This window comes from Perna viridis, chromosome 7 (genome assembly GCF_037379345.1).
Source record: "Perna viridis isolate PV_CMFRI_1.1 ecotype Kerala chromosome 7, ASM3737934v1, whole genome shotgun sequence".
Lineage (NCBI taxonomy): Eukaryota > Metazoa > Mollusca > Bivalvia > Mytilida > Mytilidae > Perna > Perna viridis.
The window spans coordinates 48,205,893-48,225,723 of record NC_142451.1 but is presented as its reverse complement, the minus strand read 5'-3'; the positions used below and the strand labels follow the sequence as shown (position 1 = coordinate 48,225,723).

Genomic DNA, 19,831 nt, shown 5'->3' with positions numbered 1-19,831 from the left:
CAACAAACTTTGATCCCATGTCGCCTTAATGGCATTACTTGGTCTTGCATCAGGAACTCAAGGGAGAGACAAGTACAACAATCATCGGAGTAGGGCTGTTTTATCGAATAAATGTAGCGCGTAGACACATATCAAATCCCGTATCACATCCGAGGGATTGAGGTAGAGTAGCGGAGTCACCCGAGGTTTGCCGATTTTATAAACCTTTGGAACCGATGACGGCTAATTTATCATGCCATGTTCATCAATGACGTCTTATAGATACACATTTGTGTTAGATGAAGGTGATGTTATAACATTGGTATTAAGTTGGTGTTCACGTCGAGTCTTTTTTTTAATTCTTGGTGACCTTTCTTCTTAGATAACTAAATACAAAACCGATGCAACCCAAAAAGAGGACTACTGATAACACAAACATAATTTATATACCACTGAACAGCTTGTCGCCTACAATTACAAAGACAAGAACCAGACAATGGCGCATTAGATAAGTAATTTTTCGGTTGGTCTGTATTAAAGAATAACTATCATTTCTTCTGAGAAAAAAAATGAATATACTATTTATTATACCATATTGCTCCTTTTGTTTTTTATTCAAATTGTGTTTGTTTCAGCAAACCAATACATCGCCACGTCAGTAAAATTTTACATAAAAAAATTAGTTTGTTAAAATAAAATTGGATTGTCCTTCCGTTAATGCAAACAGAACATAAAATAAACAATGCAGGAACAGAAATGTATACTATAATTTAGATATTTATATAGCAAGCTACTGACTGATAAGAATCTTCTTAATAAGCATACACTTTTTTATTACTAAAATACAATAAAAGGAAATGAATTCTAGAAAACAATCCTAAAATACCTGTAATAGTAAGTACTCATCAGCTTCGTAAGAATAAGTCGTGGATATATCATTAACATTACTTTAACAATTATTACGAAAAGAAAACTATAAATGCACTTAATCCTTGCTAGATTATACTCATTTGTAATATTGGGGTGCCGCTGGCGAAGTATGACATACTTACCACTCGGAAGCCCACGTTGTCATCCCCTTTTTTGTGTGAGTTTATATTGCTAGTGTTTTATGTTTTGTGTGGCCATCAGGTTTTAAGGTTTTTATTTCTTTATTTATTGTGTATGTAGATCGTATAATACGTTCACGTTTAGGCCATTTTTTTTTTCGAATTGTGACATATTTGATTCATCCCACTCTAATTCTTGTATTTTTGCTGATATTATCTATATGAAATAATCAATATATAGTGACAGGTATACCGATGTTAATGATGACCACCTTGTATTACAGGTGTATTCATCATTTAATTGAAAGAAAAAGATCGTGCAACAAATGCTTATTTTACAAGATTCTTATTTGTTTCATCTAAAACCTCTTTGCGTATGTAGATTTATTTCTTAAAGTGTTTGATTCAAACATACATTGCTGGCTGTGATGTAGCAATTGTTCCGTTTGACTGCCCCCAAGACGTTCCTGATCTAACTGAATTAAAGCAAAAACGCTAACACTAACCATTGATCACTTTAAGCTGTCGACGTACAAGCAGAGTAGTTCGAGCATCAGTACAGTTAATTTCATTTTTAGTAAACGAAATATCTAGTCCAATCACATTTGTTGTATGGTACTTTGAAGTAGATATTATTACTTTTTTACGTGTTAAAAAAGCATGGCTTTAAAAGATACATGAGATATCTAAATACACAGTGATTGACACTCTACAGTAGTGGTAAAGCTTAACCTGCCCCATATCAGAAAAAATGTGTTTGCGTGTGGTGAAGTTTTGTCTGATGCATTTAGATTAGTAAAACTATGTTAACAATTTATTCGGACCGATAAGAACTTGCAGTCGTCAAATGCAAGTTTTAATCGGAACTAAATCCTAGAGAGTGTTCCTTGTTAGCTGTTTTATTTATGTACGAACGATTAAATCTGATGGACATATTCACAGTGTATTCACATTCTATCACTTTCAGGTTTTTTGTTTTATTTGGAATAATTAAACTGTGTGCTTTTTAGACCGGTTTTGTTATCAGATAAAGCTTCCTCGATGCTAATTGAGGAAATAAGTGTAATACTTTTGTTTTGGTCTCTGAAATCTTTGACAAATTACAATTTATATACCATGAAATAAAGCTATGGCGAGCCTCACAGACAATTATGTTTAATTATGTAGTTTCTCGATCGGCATTCCAGTGGAAACAGATTGTGGGCCTCTATTTGCTGACCTTTAATCTTATGAGGCTGACTTTATTCCTTACCTGATTCAAAGGAAGGAACATCATCATTAGACTAGATCCCTTTGATCTCGTTTTTGCTATATAGATGACATATCGTTAAACATCTTCTTTTTGGTGATTTTATACATCGCGTCTTCCTGAAAGAATTTGCAATAAAGTATACTACAGACACTTTGAAGCCATCATCATATCTTGTCATACACTTAGAGATTGATGGTAAGGAAAAACTATCGACAAAACTATAAAACAAGCACGATGACTTTTCATTCCGTATTGTCGACTTCACTTTTATCTGTGACTTCAGCACCTGCATTAACATTGTGAATTGCTTATATTATATGGTCTCCCCTTCATGCTTAAATCTGCTTCCTTATTTAAGACATTTGCACAAAAAAAACACTAAAGACCAATGCTTCAAAGAGGTATAATTTAAAGGTATTTACAGATAGGATAGCACTACACAATAAACAGGATATAAAAGATTATTTCATCATGTACTTGATCAATCTTACTATATTATTTAAATCCTTTTGAATAAAAACTTAAAGAAACACATTAAATAACACTCTGGCAACGATCACGTGACAACCAACCTTGGAATTTTATAATACATTGTACTTAAGGTAGCAGGAAGATGAATCAATGAATAAGTTAAAGGCATTACCACACAATTAACTACAAAACGTTTGAATGGTAACTACCACAAACATAGAAAAAATCTGCTGAAAATCGAAACAAAACTTGAATATTATTTTCTTCACAAATGTTTCGTGTTAAAAATATGAAAATGAATTTTCTATATTTATTCAGGATCAAACTACCATGACAAGTGTTCATACCAAGAGCCATTCATATATACTGAATAAGAACATAATAGTGACACTGCAGATACATGATAGCATGCCATTTATCTTGCCCTTTATCTCGATATTTACGAAAGAGGAAAGCATTTAGTTACTCTCAATGAGAAACGTGACGTCTTTTAATCCCTATGTTCCTTTGGTACATTCTAACTATTTTTATTTAGTATATCGACACTTATTCTTTTCATTCAAAATCTGTGCTAAATATTGTGACAATTACACGTGAATATTCCAGATAGAATTTTGATTGTGCTGTTGAATTGGTTGACTTGTTTCTGTCAGTGTTCTCTGGTTTTGTCCGTGGATATGCCCCTCGTTTTTATTTTTGATATTTATTTATTAACTTTTTTATTATCGAATATTTTCTTAACAAGCTTCTTGTACAAATAAAGTGAAATGGAAATGTGGTCTTTTTATATTCTTTACAATAAAGTTTCAAACTGGCATATCTACCTACAAGTATTTACAAGGATTCATCCGCTAGAATCTTAGTGCCCTTGATTACTCTTTTACAAATCGAATTAGAACATTTTAAACTAAACAATTCCGTTCTAAGAAAAAAATATGCTTTATAAAAATAAATTTAATAAAACGTAAATTCAAATAAAATCAATTGAGAATTACCAAGGACAAGCATTTGACCTAATATTTTAGGGAAATATTTATTCTCAATCGGAAAGATCAACTCGAAATAATGACGTCATTAATATTTTATTCACCTATTCGACCATTACCCTCACGATAAAAGTCCTACCAGTATGTGGATGGGTTTTGTCGTTAAAACAAGGAAAATAATTAATCATGGCAATTAATTTCACTGCTAAACCCGTAAATAAGAGGTGTAAAAACAGGTAGGATGACAATAATATTATTACAAAATCATTTGATATATTTTAATAAACTTTGCATTTATATCCAATTGTTTGTTTTGTACACTCTTGTTTGTTGGTATTTATAGTTGAATAAAAGACACACATTATCAATTATAGTAATGGATTGAAATCATGCTGCAGTGACTGGGAAGTGCAGGGATCATCACTGTGTTATCGTAAGCTAATTAATATGGAGTTGTTTTAGTGATACTAAGATTAAACATAAATTCTGAGACATCAAAAACTAAATCCACGACAAACTTCGCAAATAAGAAAATTGATTACACAATGTTGATAACACAATAAAACAAACTTTTTTATGTTTAAACTGGTCTAGAGCTGACATGCCAGTTAAATGCTAGTAACCCTGTTTTGTGCATTTGTGTAACGTATAATCAGTTCTTTTTATTTCTGTTTTAACACGGAACTAAGACCGTTTTGAACTGCGTTTACTTGTGTAATATTTTTCCTCACTAGCCAGACATACAAAGAAGGAGAGTTGTGTTCAAGCCAAAGTACTTTAACGCGCCATATTTTTTGCGTAACTCCAAAGTCAGGATTAATAGCTTCCTATCGTCTTGTTTAGTTCTTTTATGTTGCTGGAATTTATAAGGACAAGTAAGCATTTCGCTGTATTTGTGTATAATGTTGTTTCGGGGTCCGGTGCACCCTCTCCTGAGGTTTTCCTCGTCGTTCACTGAAAACCCATGGTGGCTTTGAACTGACATTGTTTGGAATGGTTGAATAAATAATACAAGACATTGTTGTAAACTTGACTTGCTATTGTATATATCTGACGTACTACTGTTTAATCTAGTTCGGGTCCGAGTTGCTCATTTGCTCTTGTTGCTTTGTGTATATGATTTTAGTTACTTTACGTTCTTTGTTGTGTATGTCTGTTTTCCATGACTGGTCTTTGTCCCTGGATTGCATTCTTTTGATTACTGCTATAACTTTCTTTCCTTTGATTCTGTTAAAGAATAATCAAGGGAACCAAGGTTATAGCGGTAATCAAAAGAATGTAATCCAGGGACAAAGACCAGACAAGGAAAACAGATATACACGACAAAGAACATAAAGTAAATATAATCATACATACAAAGTAACAAAAGTAAACGAGCAACTCGGACTCCACTAAAAAGTGGAAGCATGGACCATGTGCACCGGTAGGGTAAGCGTCCTCTGCTTTTCCAGAAACACCCGCCGAGTTGCTCATAAAAATCAAGTCCGGGGTAGACAAACGAGGAAGGGTAAACCCGTTGAATAAATCAGTTTTCATGGTGCTGATGGATACATCATAACGATCCACGAGTTCATGATGACGACCATAAAACTTTGTAGTGATGACGTCAATCTTATAGCAACATAACCCTGTTCCAGAAGCCTATTTGTTAGAGTTCTAGCGCGATACAAAAACGTCTGTGTAGTTTCGGCAAGCTCTGGTATATCGTACGAATTGTGATATGAACACTCCATACGCAGGAGCCGAAGGGATGTTGCCACAGATGAAAGGAAAGTTGACAATTCTGAATGAAAAGTCATCACGTTTGTCGATGACAAGCAATTTTATTTATTAGTGTACAAATTTAAATTTATAAATTGTTTAATGGACCAATACATGACACGGATGATAGTTTTCGCAATTATATATCAACAAAGACTGATGATAAAAACTGTACATTTTTCTGATAAAAAACTACTATATTTCGAACTAGAATAAAATAAATGTTCAAATCAAGTATTTTAGGTTACTTAATTGTACAATTGTAATAGATGTTCAAACAAACAGCATTCAATCATTTCAAAGGCATAATGTTAGTTGATTAAAAACATCCTCGTAATGATACAAAAATGTACATTATGACGTGTTTGAAACATAACTTTTTTTCACATTCAAGATTGAAATTATTTTAAAGTTTTATCAGCGTTAGCATTTACATTTGCTTTCAATATTTATATTAAAATGAATAGTAATATAATCTATAAAATGTTTAAACAACCTGAGTCTGGCTGGGTGGCGTTCAGTCCTTGAGCAGTCTTATTCGTTTATTCATTTATTTATCTTTGCTTTTCTTATTCAATAAAATGTTTTCAAGCTTGTTCGACTGGATATACATCTGAAGCAGGAGGAATTTGTCAACCATGTATCGATCAAATGTATGGTGAAAAATGTCACTTTCAGTGCAAATGCAAAGATGGAGAAACGTAAGAACGTTTCCTTACTGTTGCTGCTTTTTACACAACATACACATATCATGAATGTGCTGAAGTTAGTATATTTAATTTGATCGATCTTTTTACATGTATGTACATCTTTTAATTTTATTCAAATCGAAAAAGAACTTTCTGAAATACCAACGACGATAATCAAGTTTTAGAACAAAAACGAGGAACAATTTTTATTTCAATATGCCGAGATGAATAAGTGTTTAGTTTCCTTATATTCGTCATGTTCCCATATATCCTATGATACGTTTCTCATATTCGATCGCACAAATAATATCTTTCCTGGCCCAATGCAGAATTTTTTCAAACTATCGTCTAACATTTTCTCATGCTGATATATGAAATCAATCTAAGCTGAACTATTTTTCCTAAGTGGACTACTTTGGTTTGACTTTACAAAGCTATCAACATCGGATGACAATCGAAGTAACTGTTTAAATATTAAGGTATAGATTTACCAGTATGATGTAAATAAAGCTTTTTTTGTATTACTGATTAAATAGAAATATGAAGGACTAGAAGAACATTAGAAGTCATAAATAGCAAAGCTTATCACTTAAATGTTCGTGAAAATTACATAGAAACAAAATAGTTTCCTTTGAACTAATTAATCGCGATTTATAATTAGGGAATCGAATTTACCGCGACTATGGGCGCCACCATGACAGGTTTAGCTGTGACGTCACGAAGTCGGTTTGTAAAGTGAAAGTAGATAGGTAATTGATTATGATGTCCGAAGAAATCGAAAATTTTGTGATTTTTTCCCTATAATTTCAACCCAAAATAAACAGGAGAAGAGAGAGAGGCACAACATGTAAGCAAATGTCAGACAACATTGACGAACAACGGAATTTACATCCAGAAGACCAGTATGTTTAATATCTACTTCTGAAGAATGTTAAAGAGTAGGGGGTCAACACACTTTTAGAATATTTCTCTTTTATCATTCGTGCAATCGTAAGCTTGACAAGACAACATGTTCTGGTGGTTTGATAAACAGGACCGTAGAAATATTTACGGAATATTCTTTGTATACATATTATTTGCAGTACTTGTATCAGTACCAAACCGCCATAGTGATGTCACGAGCCAATCGGAAGCTATCGGTAAAAATCAATAAAGTCTGCTTATGATCTTCCTTCAGATAGGAGAGTTCTGCAAGATGGCTATCCACATATATTTCAAAGATTTCGAACTTTGCACAGCCGTGAGCATTTTAAAAGCGCATTTTGAATTAAAAATTATTTATTTTTGTTTACGTGCCTAGGATTTATCATAAAAGAATAACTTCATGCAAAGTGGTCTTTCCCTTTAAAGATGTGTATGTTTCTTCTAAGGCACTTTGGTACTTCTGGTGTAAAACATTTATGGACAAGAATATATGTTAGTTATAATGATCTATAGTGTATAATGCTACTGTTTGTTCAGCAAACTTTAAAATGCTTTTTCCGAGTTGTAATAAAAGATGTAAGCAGATTTCATAACGCACATGTATGATTCAGAAATCAAATCGTTCTTCGTATGGTTGAAAACGAAATGTAAGTTCACAATCATCGTATTTCACGGATACACGTAGCAAGAATAACATCAATTAATGAATCCGAAACATATATATATATATATATGGTCTAGGGTGCTGGACTTAGTGCAGGCGGTGTTGCCATAGATGTCACAGCGGTACGAGTTCGAGTCCCGCGGAGGGAACGACAAAAATTTGCTTCGCAAATTTGACAGTTCTAACATCGTTGGGAATTTGTCAGACCCTTCTATAAGTTTACGTTATCTTCCCTGTATCAATTTGATCCGATGGAGCAGTGTAGAGAATAGAGTCGTCACATTCTGAGACGTTGTATATATATATATATTTTTTAAATCGCCTAAATAATAGTCAACAATCACTCTTACTGGGTGATGGATCGTTCAGAACGATGCGAAACATAACAATAAATTAAATAAACGTCCACATATTTTTAACATCACAAGAAGATTGTAAACTTTAAATTGAATATTTCGGATAACTGATATCTTTCTTCAGCATTAAAATCCATACAACTATATGAGCATAAAACTCACAAAGTTTAAGATCAAAACAGATTCAGAAGCTGAATCGCGTACGCTGTGGGTATGCCCGCTTTTAGTAAACATTATTTCAGTATTAGCACTTATTTTTAATTCAGTTATATCAGAATTAACGTTTGGTCAGGCAAATGGAACAATGACAACAATCCAGGCAGCGAAGCCCGAATCAGGTTTGAATTTAACACTTTAAGATGTATAACTAGATAAGGTAAGATGTTTTAGATTGACCAGATCGGTGTCTTGTATATGAAGCTATTTTAATGCGTTCTATTTCTTTCAATAATAGTACCAATATTCTTGTAATAGATAGTGGACAGTATAAATGATCGATCGTCTCTCACAATATCTTTTATAGTTGGCTTATATATATGGCTAGGATTTGGTGCCATTTCACGTTTTCTGATCATAACAATCCTTGACCTTATATCAATACACATCATATATCCACGTCTAACTCTTTTAAAAGTAGCCAAGTAAAATATCAAATATACTTTTTCACATTTCATTTCGTTTTCGTCTGTTTATCAAACAAAAATAAGTTTTTTGCTATTTGAGAAGCCCTTACCAGTCAGTAGCTTGGTATAGAAATTTGAAAACAAAATACATTGTACATGTCCTTTTAAAACCGAGGTGCTCATTTGCTTTTGTTACTTTGTATGTATGATTTTAGTTATTCTATGTTCTTTGTTGTGTGTGCCTGTTTTCCATGTCTGGTCTTCGTCTCTGGATTACATTCTTTTGATTACCGCTATAACCTTGGTTCCCTTAATTACTCTTGCAGATTTTGTTTTTGTTTTTTTGTTTTTGTTTTTGTTTTTGTTTGTTTGTTTGTTTGTTTGTTTGAAATAATGATGACAAATCTGCATCACTTAATCGCTTAAACTATATAATTATTCTTAAAATGCAAATTTTCATAATTTTATAATCTGATCGAAATTCTACCGAAACTGTCTGTTTTTTTTATTGTAGATCTGATACCCGGAGGCGTTATCACGATTTATATCTTACCAGTATTCTTCCTTCTTCTGTTAGTGTTTCTTGTCACCGCTGCTTACAAATATTACCGTTGTACAAAGTCGACAAAGAAACACACAGAGAACAAAACCGACCCATTCCCAAGTAATCACCGCCTAAATACTACAGAAAGAAGCAATAACCACTATAACCACACGTGGGATGAATGGGGACGACTAAACACAGCAATGTGATTCGACAGATAGGGATCGCCAAGGAAGACATGATCTTGGAAATTATCCCGACTCCGCTTTTGATGTCATTCAGTGACGCTATTGTAGACTAATTAACTCTGTATTGTATGAGTAAAGAGCATTGAATAAATGAGTGAATTACAGGTTTTCTACATTGACCATGTGTTTTTGTAAGATATTTGTTATTTTTATCTTTTTTAATATTAAAATGGTTTTGCGTCCCACAATTTTTCGATTACTCTCTAAGCATTACATATACAACTAATGCTCTGATTTAGTGAAAGCATTAGACAAAACAATAAAAAAAATGTCGATAATATAAGTATCAACGAAAGAAGAGGTGATTAAGGGAACCACGATTCTAGCGAAAATCAAAAGAATATATTCCAGGGACAAAGACCAGACAGTGAAAACAGAAAAACGCAACAAAGAACATAAAGTAATAAAATAATGCATACAAATTAACAAAAGAAAATAAGCCACTCGGACTCCACTGAAAACTGGGAGCATAGACCAGCAGCACCGGTAGGGTTAGCGTCCTCTGCTTTTTTAGAAACACCCATCGAGTTGCTCATAAAAAGTAAATTCCGGGGTAGACGACAGAGAAAAGGAAAACTATGACTACGATTTTAGTTACTTTATGTTCTTTGTTGTGTATCTTTGTTCTCTATGTCTGGTCTTTGTCCCTGTATTACATACTTTTGAATACCGCTATAACCTTGGTTCCCTTGATTACTCTTTCCTAAATAAATCATACATGAAAGTAAAATTGTAAGTCTACATATGTTGTCCATGAATTATTCAAATATCATAAATCAATAAATAGTGTCTATGTAGCGTCCTCGCTCATGTGTGGGATGGCGTTGGACCGATCCCATACCAAGTGATACGACTAAAATTGGTAGTCAATGCTTCTTATGCTTAGTAAGCCATATGGCAGAGAAGGAATAAAGGCCTCAGTCAATATTGCGAGTCTGAGTGTGTAGGGGTAACATGTTTGGATACAGGATGTTTGTATGTGAGCTAGCATAATATTAATCATTGCTTAATGAGTTGGACCAGTACAAAGCATGGTATCTTCTATTAAGACTTTCTCACTCTAAATTAAAATGCATGAAATATCTAATACCAAACTCATTCAATAGTAATGTTCTTCAGCTAACTTTTTATTGAATGAACTCGATGAAGTTACCTTGTTAGTTTATCAGTTAAGATGATTAGAAAGAATACAGGGAAAAGTATAGTTTAAAAATCATCAGTAATCAAATCGATCTTTGTATAGTTCATAACAGAATGTAAGAGTTCACAATCATCGTATTTCATGGATACACATAGCCGAGAAAACATCAATTAATGAATGTGAAACATATTTTTATATTCATAGACCACTGGTCTAGGGTGCTGGACTTTGTGCAGGCGGTGTTGCCAAATATGCCACAGCGGTACGAGTTCGAATCCCGCGAATTTGACAGTTCTAACATCGTTGGGAATTTTTCAGACCTTAATATAATATAATATATATTTTGCATGCAAATTTGACTGTTCTAACATCGTTGGGAATTTTTCAGACCTTAATATACATATAAATAACTGTCAAAGTTGTCACATTCTGAGACGTTTGTATAATATTGATGTGTTGTGCCATGCATCATTAATTTCTATCCTACATAATAACATCTAAATGAACTGTCTCGTACTACCATACATTGTGTACTAAGTTACAGCCCTAGATTAATCCTACGAGGATGAATGACCCGGTCAGCGAAAGCTATATTTTTATATAGCCTAGCTGGCCGAGTGGTCTAGGGCGCTGGCATTTGTGCAGGCGGTGTTGCCATAGATGTCACAGCGGTACGAGTTCGAGTCTCGCGGAGGGAACGACCAAAATTTGCATCGCAAATTTGATATATATTTATATATATAAAGTCTAAAGGAATCTGCCAAACGGTAAACTTAATAGGTATCGTTTGTTCGTTTGTTGGGCTTTAAGAGCAGCAATATTTCAGCTATATTCAGACGATGAAAATGAAACTGATGACAAAATGAACATGAACATTATCAACAGTGCAAACATCAAATGAATTAGGTAACCTTCTTTCATCAACGAACAAGAGTAAGGTCAGACTAACAGGTAAAACTCTTAACACAAGACCATTCATATATTAAACGGGGATAAAATAGTCAAATTACATTGATTGGTCTATATGAAAATTTCTAAAAAAATCATTCATGAATCTATTAAAATGAAATGACAAACTAAAATTTAAGAAAAACGCAATGGACTGAATGGATCTCTATTGATTTAAAGAAAAAGTCGTGATATTTTAGTAACGTGACCAAAAAAAATATTCGTTCACTTCTACGTATTTATTTTACGACGCTTAACGTTAAAACTTCTTCTATATGGTGTTTTTAGTATTAATTATAAAAGTAATAAGTGCCGTCTACTGTATTATTTGATGAAAAAAATTGTTGGTTCTTTTTGGTTAAATACGACGACTGAACATTTGATAGTAGATAATCAGTTAAGCACGTCTTCGTAAATTTAATTTGAATTTCTAACGTACAACATTTATTTTTGAATCAATATTCTACTATAATTGATAAGGTGCGCGGAAGGCATTGCAGTGTGAAATGCGAAAGTAATGAAAATAGCATTACTTTTAAACATATCAGCTGTCTTTTAAATGAATCGATATAGTCATCTTTGTATATCACTAACATCTGAAGACGTTCTCTGTCTTAATTTAAAGCACTAAATTGTTCGTTTCATAAATATCAAATGGAAGGATATTTTTCACAAAGTTTATCAATAGGTTTAAAAATCTAAATCAACAATTCAACACTATATTACAGACAATGAAATGGAAGAATCGTTCCCAGGAGGTACAGTAAACATTTACACGCTGTCGGTTGCCTCATTGCTTTTGTTAGTATTCTTGGCTGCTGGTATACATAAATGCAGAAAGTCTAGAAAGGTAAGAGTTCAGGAGGCAAGTGAGGTGGACGTTTCAAATGACAGTGGAAGACATCTTGAGGTTTTGAGTGTTCGCTTCAACGATGAGATGGATCATGGTTATGCTGACATCATTGAAACTAACACAATTGGTGCCGGGATTCAGATGCAAAACTGTTATATAGTTGATAATATTAAAAGACAAGGAAATAGACACGAACCTCAAAGCTGCCGTTCTGTTGATTCGGGTGCAATGGTAGCGACAAGAAGACACAGTACCACAGCACATATTCAATTTCAAAATTGATGTGATTTCTTATGTTGTATTATGTAAACCTGTCCGTATTTGTTGCATAATGCTTCACTTGCATCTTATTACTGACGTTGTTTTTCCATTAATTGACTACTTAAGTCTTCGCTTCTATTGTCTAAAATTGTACATTTTTGTGACAATAAATTAAATTTTCATATAAAATTTGAATAAGTGGAATAATATTGTTTTTTTTCTAAATTCATATTTTCAATCGACAAAAATATGTAAAATATAATTTTACCTTATGTGCTGTTTAGGCTTTCTAACAGTCGTTGATTCGGATACCCAATTCGATATGTGTGCAGTGATGAAGGCGTGTTTTAACACTCAGTTAAAACCTTTGGTGGTGTCTAAGTATTTACCATTTTTATATGGGTTTTATGATGGTGCTTTATTGCGTTTAAAGGTATATGTTCCCTTTTCTGACAATGCCTCAACACAGATTTTGCCTCTACTCTTCCCAACTTCATCGAAATTTGTAAGTATTCTATATTTACAAATTGATTAAACTTATTATCAATTATTGAAAAAGCTACATGAAATTATTGGAATTCCCATGGGGACGAATTGTTAACCACCTATTGCAGTTTTCTATCTGTACTGTTACAAATCACAAGTTATGGCTAGTTTGCAAAGTAAATTTTTGGTTGTTCCCTTCTAGGGACTTGAACTCGTACCACTGTGACATCTGCGGCAACATAGCGTGCACAAAGTCCACACCATAGACCACTCGGCCAGCTAGGCCATATAATAATATAACTTTCGCTGGACTGGTCATTCTTCTTAGTAGGATTAATCTAGGGCTGTAACTTAGTACATGATGTATGGTAAAACGGGAAAGTTCATACAGGTGTTGTTATGTAGGATATAGGATCAAATTAGTGATACACGTTACAACAAATCAATATTATACAACGTCACAGAATGTGACGACTCTATTCGCTACACTGCTCCATCGGATCAAATTGATACAGGGGAGATAATGTCAGAATAGAAGGGTTTGAAAAATTCCCAATGATGTCAGAACTGTCAAATTTGCAAAGCAGAGTTTCGGACGTTACCTCCGCGGGACTCTAACTTCAAAGACCAGGTGCTCCGGTAGAGTAAGCGTCCTATGCGTCCCTAGAAACACTCGCCGAGTTGTTCATAGAAAGTAAAGTCCCGCGTAAACGAAAAAGGAAAGGAAACTTATAAGAAGTTGAACAAATAGATTATCATGGTGCAAATGAATACGCCGTAACGACCACGAATTGATGATGACCAAAAACCTTATGTAGAAATTACTACTATAAATTCCTTTGACCTGTGATACTTTTGTACATTGTGTGGTACCAGATTATTTTGGGCCAAGATTTCCTCTCCTCAAAATAGTCGGTCGTTTTTTTCACTCACTATATATATACTAAAATATGTCAAATTTATTGTAGTGAGAGGTAGCGTATTTATATGATTGATGGAGACATTTTGTAGATGTTTTGTATTAAATATTTAAAGCGCTTTAAAATAACTACAAATAAAATCGAGACGTAAAACCACTTAAAATGGTTCTATAAATAGTTGTTAGATCAATTTCTGCAAAGGTTCTGCAAAGATTAGATCTCTAAAGATATAAACAGAAATGCATATTTCTGGCTGATAAACATCAATTATCAAATTTCGTCATATCGCCAACACGAAATTCCAAGATTTTTATGTGAAATCGCTTCAAAATTCCTAAATTAATCAGATTGTACAACTCTTCGTTATTTGCCCCCTGTTGCAAACTATGCGCAATAATAATGGACATTTATATGTTTAATATTCATACTTACATGTTTTTAATTATTGAGTATAATTGCATATTAATGACCTTTTATTGTATGATTTGTTTACAAACTTCAATGAATGATATAGAATATTGCTAGGCGTCCTTTGTTTATCATTAGAAATAATTGGCAGTTTCTGGAAATTACCAGTAACTAAAACAAGAACACTGGTCATTGTTTTTAGTTATTTATATGATTGATTGAATGATTGTTGGGGTTTAACGCCCGAGCAGCAATATTTCAGCTATATTCAGGTGATGAACATGACAAGGATGATAAAAGTATCATCACATGATGATGAAATGTGCGAGGAACGTGTATCTTTCCCAACACGGTACACCACTATGGTTTGCGGTCAGGTTTTCCGTATTATAGCCTGACAATCCCAGCATGTAACACGCCAGGGGTATCCCATTCCACCATCTGGGGCACACAACCCAGTTGCTCTGTGGGCAGAGCGCCCTAGCCCCCGCTGCTGCAGGCCTACTCTTTTGACACTCGGACCTGCACGGGGTTATTGAAAGAAAGTAGTTGAACCAGAATGATTGAGATATGGTAAATTTATCTAGACTTAGAACTTTCTATTTATTTGGAATACAAGGAAGTGTTTTTAGCTAAACTTGGTTCAGTTAATAAGATTGATATGTCTTATGTGTGTTATCTGTTTATTCTAATGTGGTATTGAAGTAGCTGTTTGTACATATTGTAAATAAGTTTACAGTGCAAGTAACTTTGGAAACAGATTTCCGTGTTAGTCTGAATTCGACACACCCCTTTTGCGGACATATCAGTGCATGGACTTTGGTTTCCTACATATTTTCATTTTCAATAAAATATAGCGTCTTATACAGAAACAAATTAATGATTAGAGTAGATTTCTCCAATCAAAATAATTACGTATAATTGAGGAGAATTTCAGTACGAGTTCCGGTGAGTGCTTGGAAAACCATAATTTAACTATTCAGATTGGAAAAATCTAATAATCCACAATCCATAATTCAAGCAAACAACCAAATATAACGAGAATAGGTTTAGAGAATATGTCAAAGAGACTACAACGAGGAAACCCTCATACCACAGGGCAGGCTAGCCCCAAAACATGATTAAACACTGGTACAGCAAAAGAGTTGCCCTTGTATACTCTATAAAAACAAAAACGTAACAAAGCAACCAGAGACCATAAATTTTTGACTAGGGACAGGCGCAAAATGTGGCGAGGTTAAAGCATTCTTGGGTGATCACAGCACTCCATTAAAATCTGGCCACTGTAAAAAAAATTACAAAAATGAAATCAATTTACTTTGCACACTAATTTTAGGACTGGCTATTCCAACATGAAAAGATCAAAAGATGCTTTTTATAATAAAAAAAAAGGCGTTGTTACAATAATTACTCAATTTAAGATTTACAGATAAAGGTTCAAAATATTTAACGTTTATTGATATGATGTTTTGCATCACTGTACGGAGCACCGAAATAGCATGTTGAGACAAAACATACATATTTTTCATTATTCACAAGATAGGACACTCACCTATTGACATACGTACCTTAAGACCCTGTATTATATTTTATTTGTATTTTCATTCTCATTTCATTGAGTTATTACACCTAATACATATAATAAAAAACGCTCCTTGTAGTTACTTGCGTCGTTCAGTTGAAGATAAATTGATTCAAAGTCGACGATGACGATGATCAAATTTCTTAACAGGGGAACATATCACTTATCCCTTACTCCGTGCAGGCCCGGGTGTTAAAAGAATAGGCCTGCAGCAGCGCTAAGCTTGTCGTATAAGGCGACTAAATAGTGCTCAGAAACCTAGCCAGGGGCTAGGCGCTCTGCCCAAAGAGCAACTGGGATGTGTGCCCCAGGTGGTGGAATGGGGTACCCCTGGCGTGTTACATGCTGGGGTTGTCAGGCTATAATACGGAAAACCTGACCGCAAACCATAGTGGTGCACCGTGTTGGGAAAGATGCCACGTTCCTCGCACGTTAAAGAACCCTGCTGTGGTATTCGATAGGAGTAGGAACATTTGCGCTCCGCCACAGGAGGCTAAATTGCCCGACCTTACCCATCCCCTCTTTTTCCAGTGGCAATCAAAATTTGTGGACCTTATTATCCTTGTGACCCATCCTTTTTTTTCATTTCATGTTCATTTAATCATCCATTTCATGTTCATTGTCTGAATATAGCTGAAATATTGCTGCTCGGACGTTAAACCCCAACAAACAAACAAACACACATGTTCATTTTATCATCAATTTCATGTTCATCGTCTGAATATAGCTGAAATATTGCTGCTCGGACGTTAAACCCCAACAAACAAACAAACAAACTAATGTCAATGTTGATTTTTAATGTGCCTTTGTATCGTGATTTGACTCTGGTTTATTTTGAAAGAGTATTATCGTTCTGTTACCATTAACTATACGACAAACGCAATTATTTTCCATGCCGAATTGTCAACTTTCCTTCATCTGTTGCAACATTCATTCCCCACCTGCGTGTGAAGTTTTCATATCACAACTCGTGGGTCATGCAAGAGCTTGCCGTAACTACGCTTTCAATAAGTTGTACAGAATCTAAATACTCCATTAAATAGGAAGAAATAATCGACCTTGTACAATGTAACCAACTTGCACATATACTTCTTATATTATTAATTAAGTTTTGTATTTCGTTGTTATCGAATTGTCAATGATTAAAAGAGCACATAGTTTTGTAAAATGATTGCAAATTGTTCATTACCTACCTACAAATGCCCAGTGTGCCCTATGGCAAGGCTCGAACCGATTCCACCCAATATTATTCTGTCCAAAGCAATTTTTAAAATTTCTTCTCAGGTTTTGCCAGTGTTCTTTATTTCCATATTCATAGTTCTTTTTCTGGTTTACATGGGTCCACCTTTACATATAATGTGAAAGCCAGATGTATGTTGCTGTCTTTAATTCCAGTTGTCATGCAAGTAAGAACAAGACTGATTAGACATTGCTTTTAATAATCTAGTTTTTGCTTTTTCGCTGCTGATGTTGCTTGATTTTGGTAAGCTAATGAAATGAAGTTCAGGCCATTTGTAGTCTTTTTGTTTCTGTTGTTTTTTTTTTCTGATGTGGCTGTCTAGAAATGCAAAGCCATCAGTTCCCTCTAAACATTCGATATCTAGCCTTATGATTAGAGATATGGTACTACTGTCAAGGAATAGAAGTTCCACCATAATATTTATTCCAACGACAATTCATTATAGAACAAAAATTCCAATTGAAAAACATTTGATGTAATATACTGCATAGTCTTAGTTTTCTCTTGTTGATGTTAAGGCCAATCTTCTTTGCAATATACGGAATGAAAATTCATTGCTTTTGTCGTATGGTGTGGTCAGTTGCTTTTCTTTCCCATCAATATTTAAGTGTAGGTCAAGATATGATTGATTGATTGATTGATTGTTGGGGTTTAACGTCCGAGCAGCAATATTTCAGCTATATTCAGACGATGAACATGAAAAAGATGACAAAATGAACATGAAATGATGATGGAATGAAAAAAAGGATGGGACACAAGGATAATAGGGTCGAAAAATTTTGATTGCCAGTAGAAAAAGGGGGATGCGTAAGGTCGAGCAATCTAGCCTCCTGTGGCGGAGCGCAAAGGTTTCTTCTCTTATCGAACACCACAGCATGGTTCTTTAACGGACGAGGAACGTGGCATCTTTCCCAACACGGTGCATCACTATGGTTTGCGGTCAGGTTTTCCGTATAATAACCTGACAACCCCAGCATGTAGCACGCCAGGGGTACCCCATTCCACCACCTGGGGCACACAAACCAGTTGCTCTGTGGGCAGAGCACCTAGGCCCTGGCTAGATTTCTTAGCACTATTTAGTCGCCTTTTGCGACAAGCTGAGGCCCCGCGCAGGTCGCAATGTTTAGCAAAGCTTGTGAATGAAAAAAACATTGTAAATACACTTTAGGAGCTATAATGTTCTAGATAACGCTAACAACAAAATAACCGAACACAAATCCAACGTATACCCAAGATAAGTCCAAAACAAAGATGGAAAAGTAGATATTACACCATAGAAGCAGCTTGGATCGCAATGGTCCTGTTTTGGTACAGGCATTTCGAATTTGTACAGCGCGCTAAACCTCCTGCTGCCATTGCGGCGTGAATATTATAGTGGTGATTAAATAGCATTTGCATGCTATTGCATTATAACCGGTAAACCAGCGGTTATATAAGCACAAGAACAAGAAAACTCATAACTCATTATTTTAGAAGAACCCAAGTATTTTTCAACCAGGGACTGATATCTAAAATTGAATTTGGTAACAAATATTTTAAACGCAATTTCCTCATACTCCTATTCAGGAGTCTGTTTTGCAGATATATATGGCACTCAAGTAAATCAGAATGATTAGTACGTACTCTAGCGAATCAAATCAATTGTGCAATATCAACACCATATGCATACGATAAAGGTTCATTTTTGCACAGGCAATGAAATTGTATGAAATTAAAACTTACGTAGTCTTTTTCATCATAAATCTGATTGCGGAGAAGACCTCTGTTGTCAAATTTAAGATGCCCCGTGCAGGTCCGGGTGTTAAAAGAATAGGCCTGCAGCAGCGCTACGCTTGTCGTATAAGGCGAACAAATATTGCTCAGAAACCTAGCCAGGGCTAGGCGCTCTGCCCACAGAGCAACTGGGATGTGTGCTCCAGGTGGTGGAATGGGGTATCCCTGGCATATTACATGCTAGGGTTGTCAGGCTATAACATGGAAAACCTGATCGCAAACCATAGTGGTGCACTGTGTTGGGAAAGATGTCACGTTCCTCGCACGTTAAAGAACCCTGCTGTGGTATTCGATAGGAGTAGGAACCTTTGCGCTCCGCCACAGAAGGCTAAATTGCAGGACCCTGCCCATCCCTCCCTTTTCCTAGTGACGATCAAAATTTTTCGACCCTATTATCCTTGTGTCCCATCCTTTTTTTCATTTCATGTTCATTTTATCATCCATTTCATGTTCATCGGCTGAAATATTACTGCGCGGACGTTAAACCCCAACAATCAATCAATCAAATTCAAGATAAAGGTCCAAAGATGCTGAACAAGCAGTTTCTGTAGTTTCCTTCATCTGGAGCTCAGATGGATATGTTGAAAAAGAAATTAAGAGAACCGACATTCTAGATAAGATCAGAATGCAGTCCAGGGATAAAAAAGGCAGGGAAACATTCAGTTGTAAAGGA

General features: G+C 34.7%; 1 protein-coding gene across 3 annotated transcripts in view; it reads left to right on the top strand.

Moving 5' to 3' along the window:
- Positions 1-12,947, top strand: part of LOC148613060 (uncharacterized) — a 30,331-nt gene extending 17,384 nt beyond the window's left edge. The window contains exons 1-4 of one of the 3 annotated variants that reach the window (XR_015924545.1): positions 3,825-3,973; positions 4,112-4,170; positions 6,091-8,469; positions 9,269-9,345. Coding sequence is in view for 2 of the 3 variants with exons in the window: in XM_088595071.1 (XP_088451197.1) it covers positions 12,364-12,770 (407 nt within the window). In the remaining variant the exon portion in view is untranslated. Of the gene's footprint in view, positions 1-3,824; positions 3,974-4,111; positions 4,171-6,090; positions 8,470-9,268; positions 9,666-12,363 lie in introns of those variants that run through there. The other 2 variants (XM_088595074.1, XM_088595071.1) reach the window with 2 other exon arrangements.
- The last annotated feature ends 6,884 nt before the right edge of the window (positions 12,948-19,831 follow it).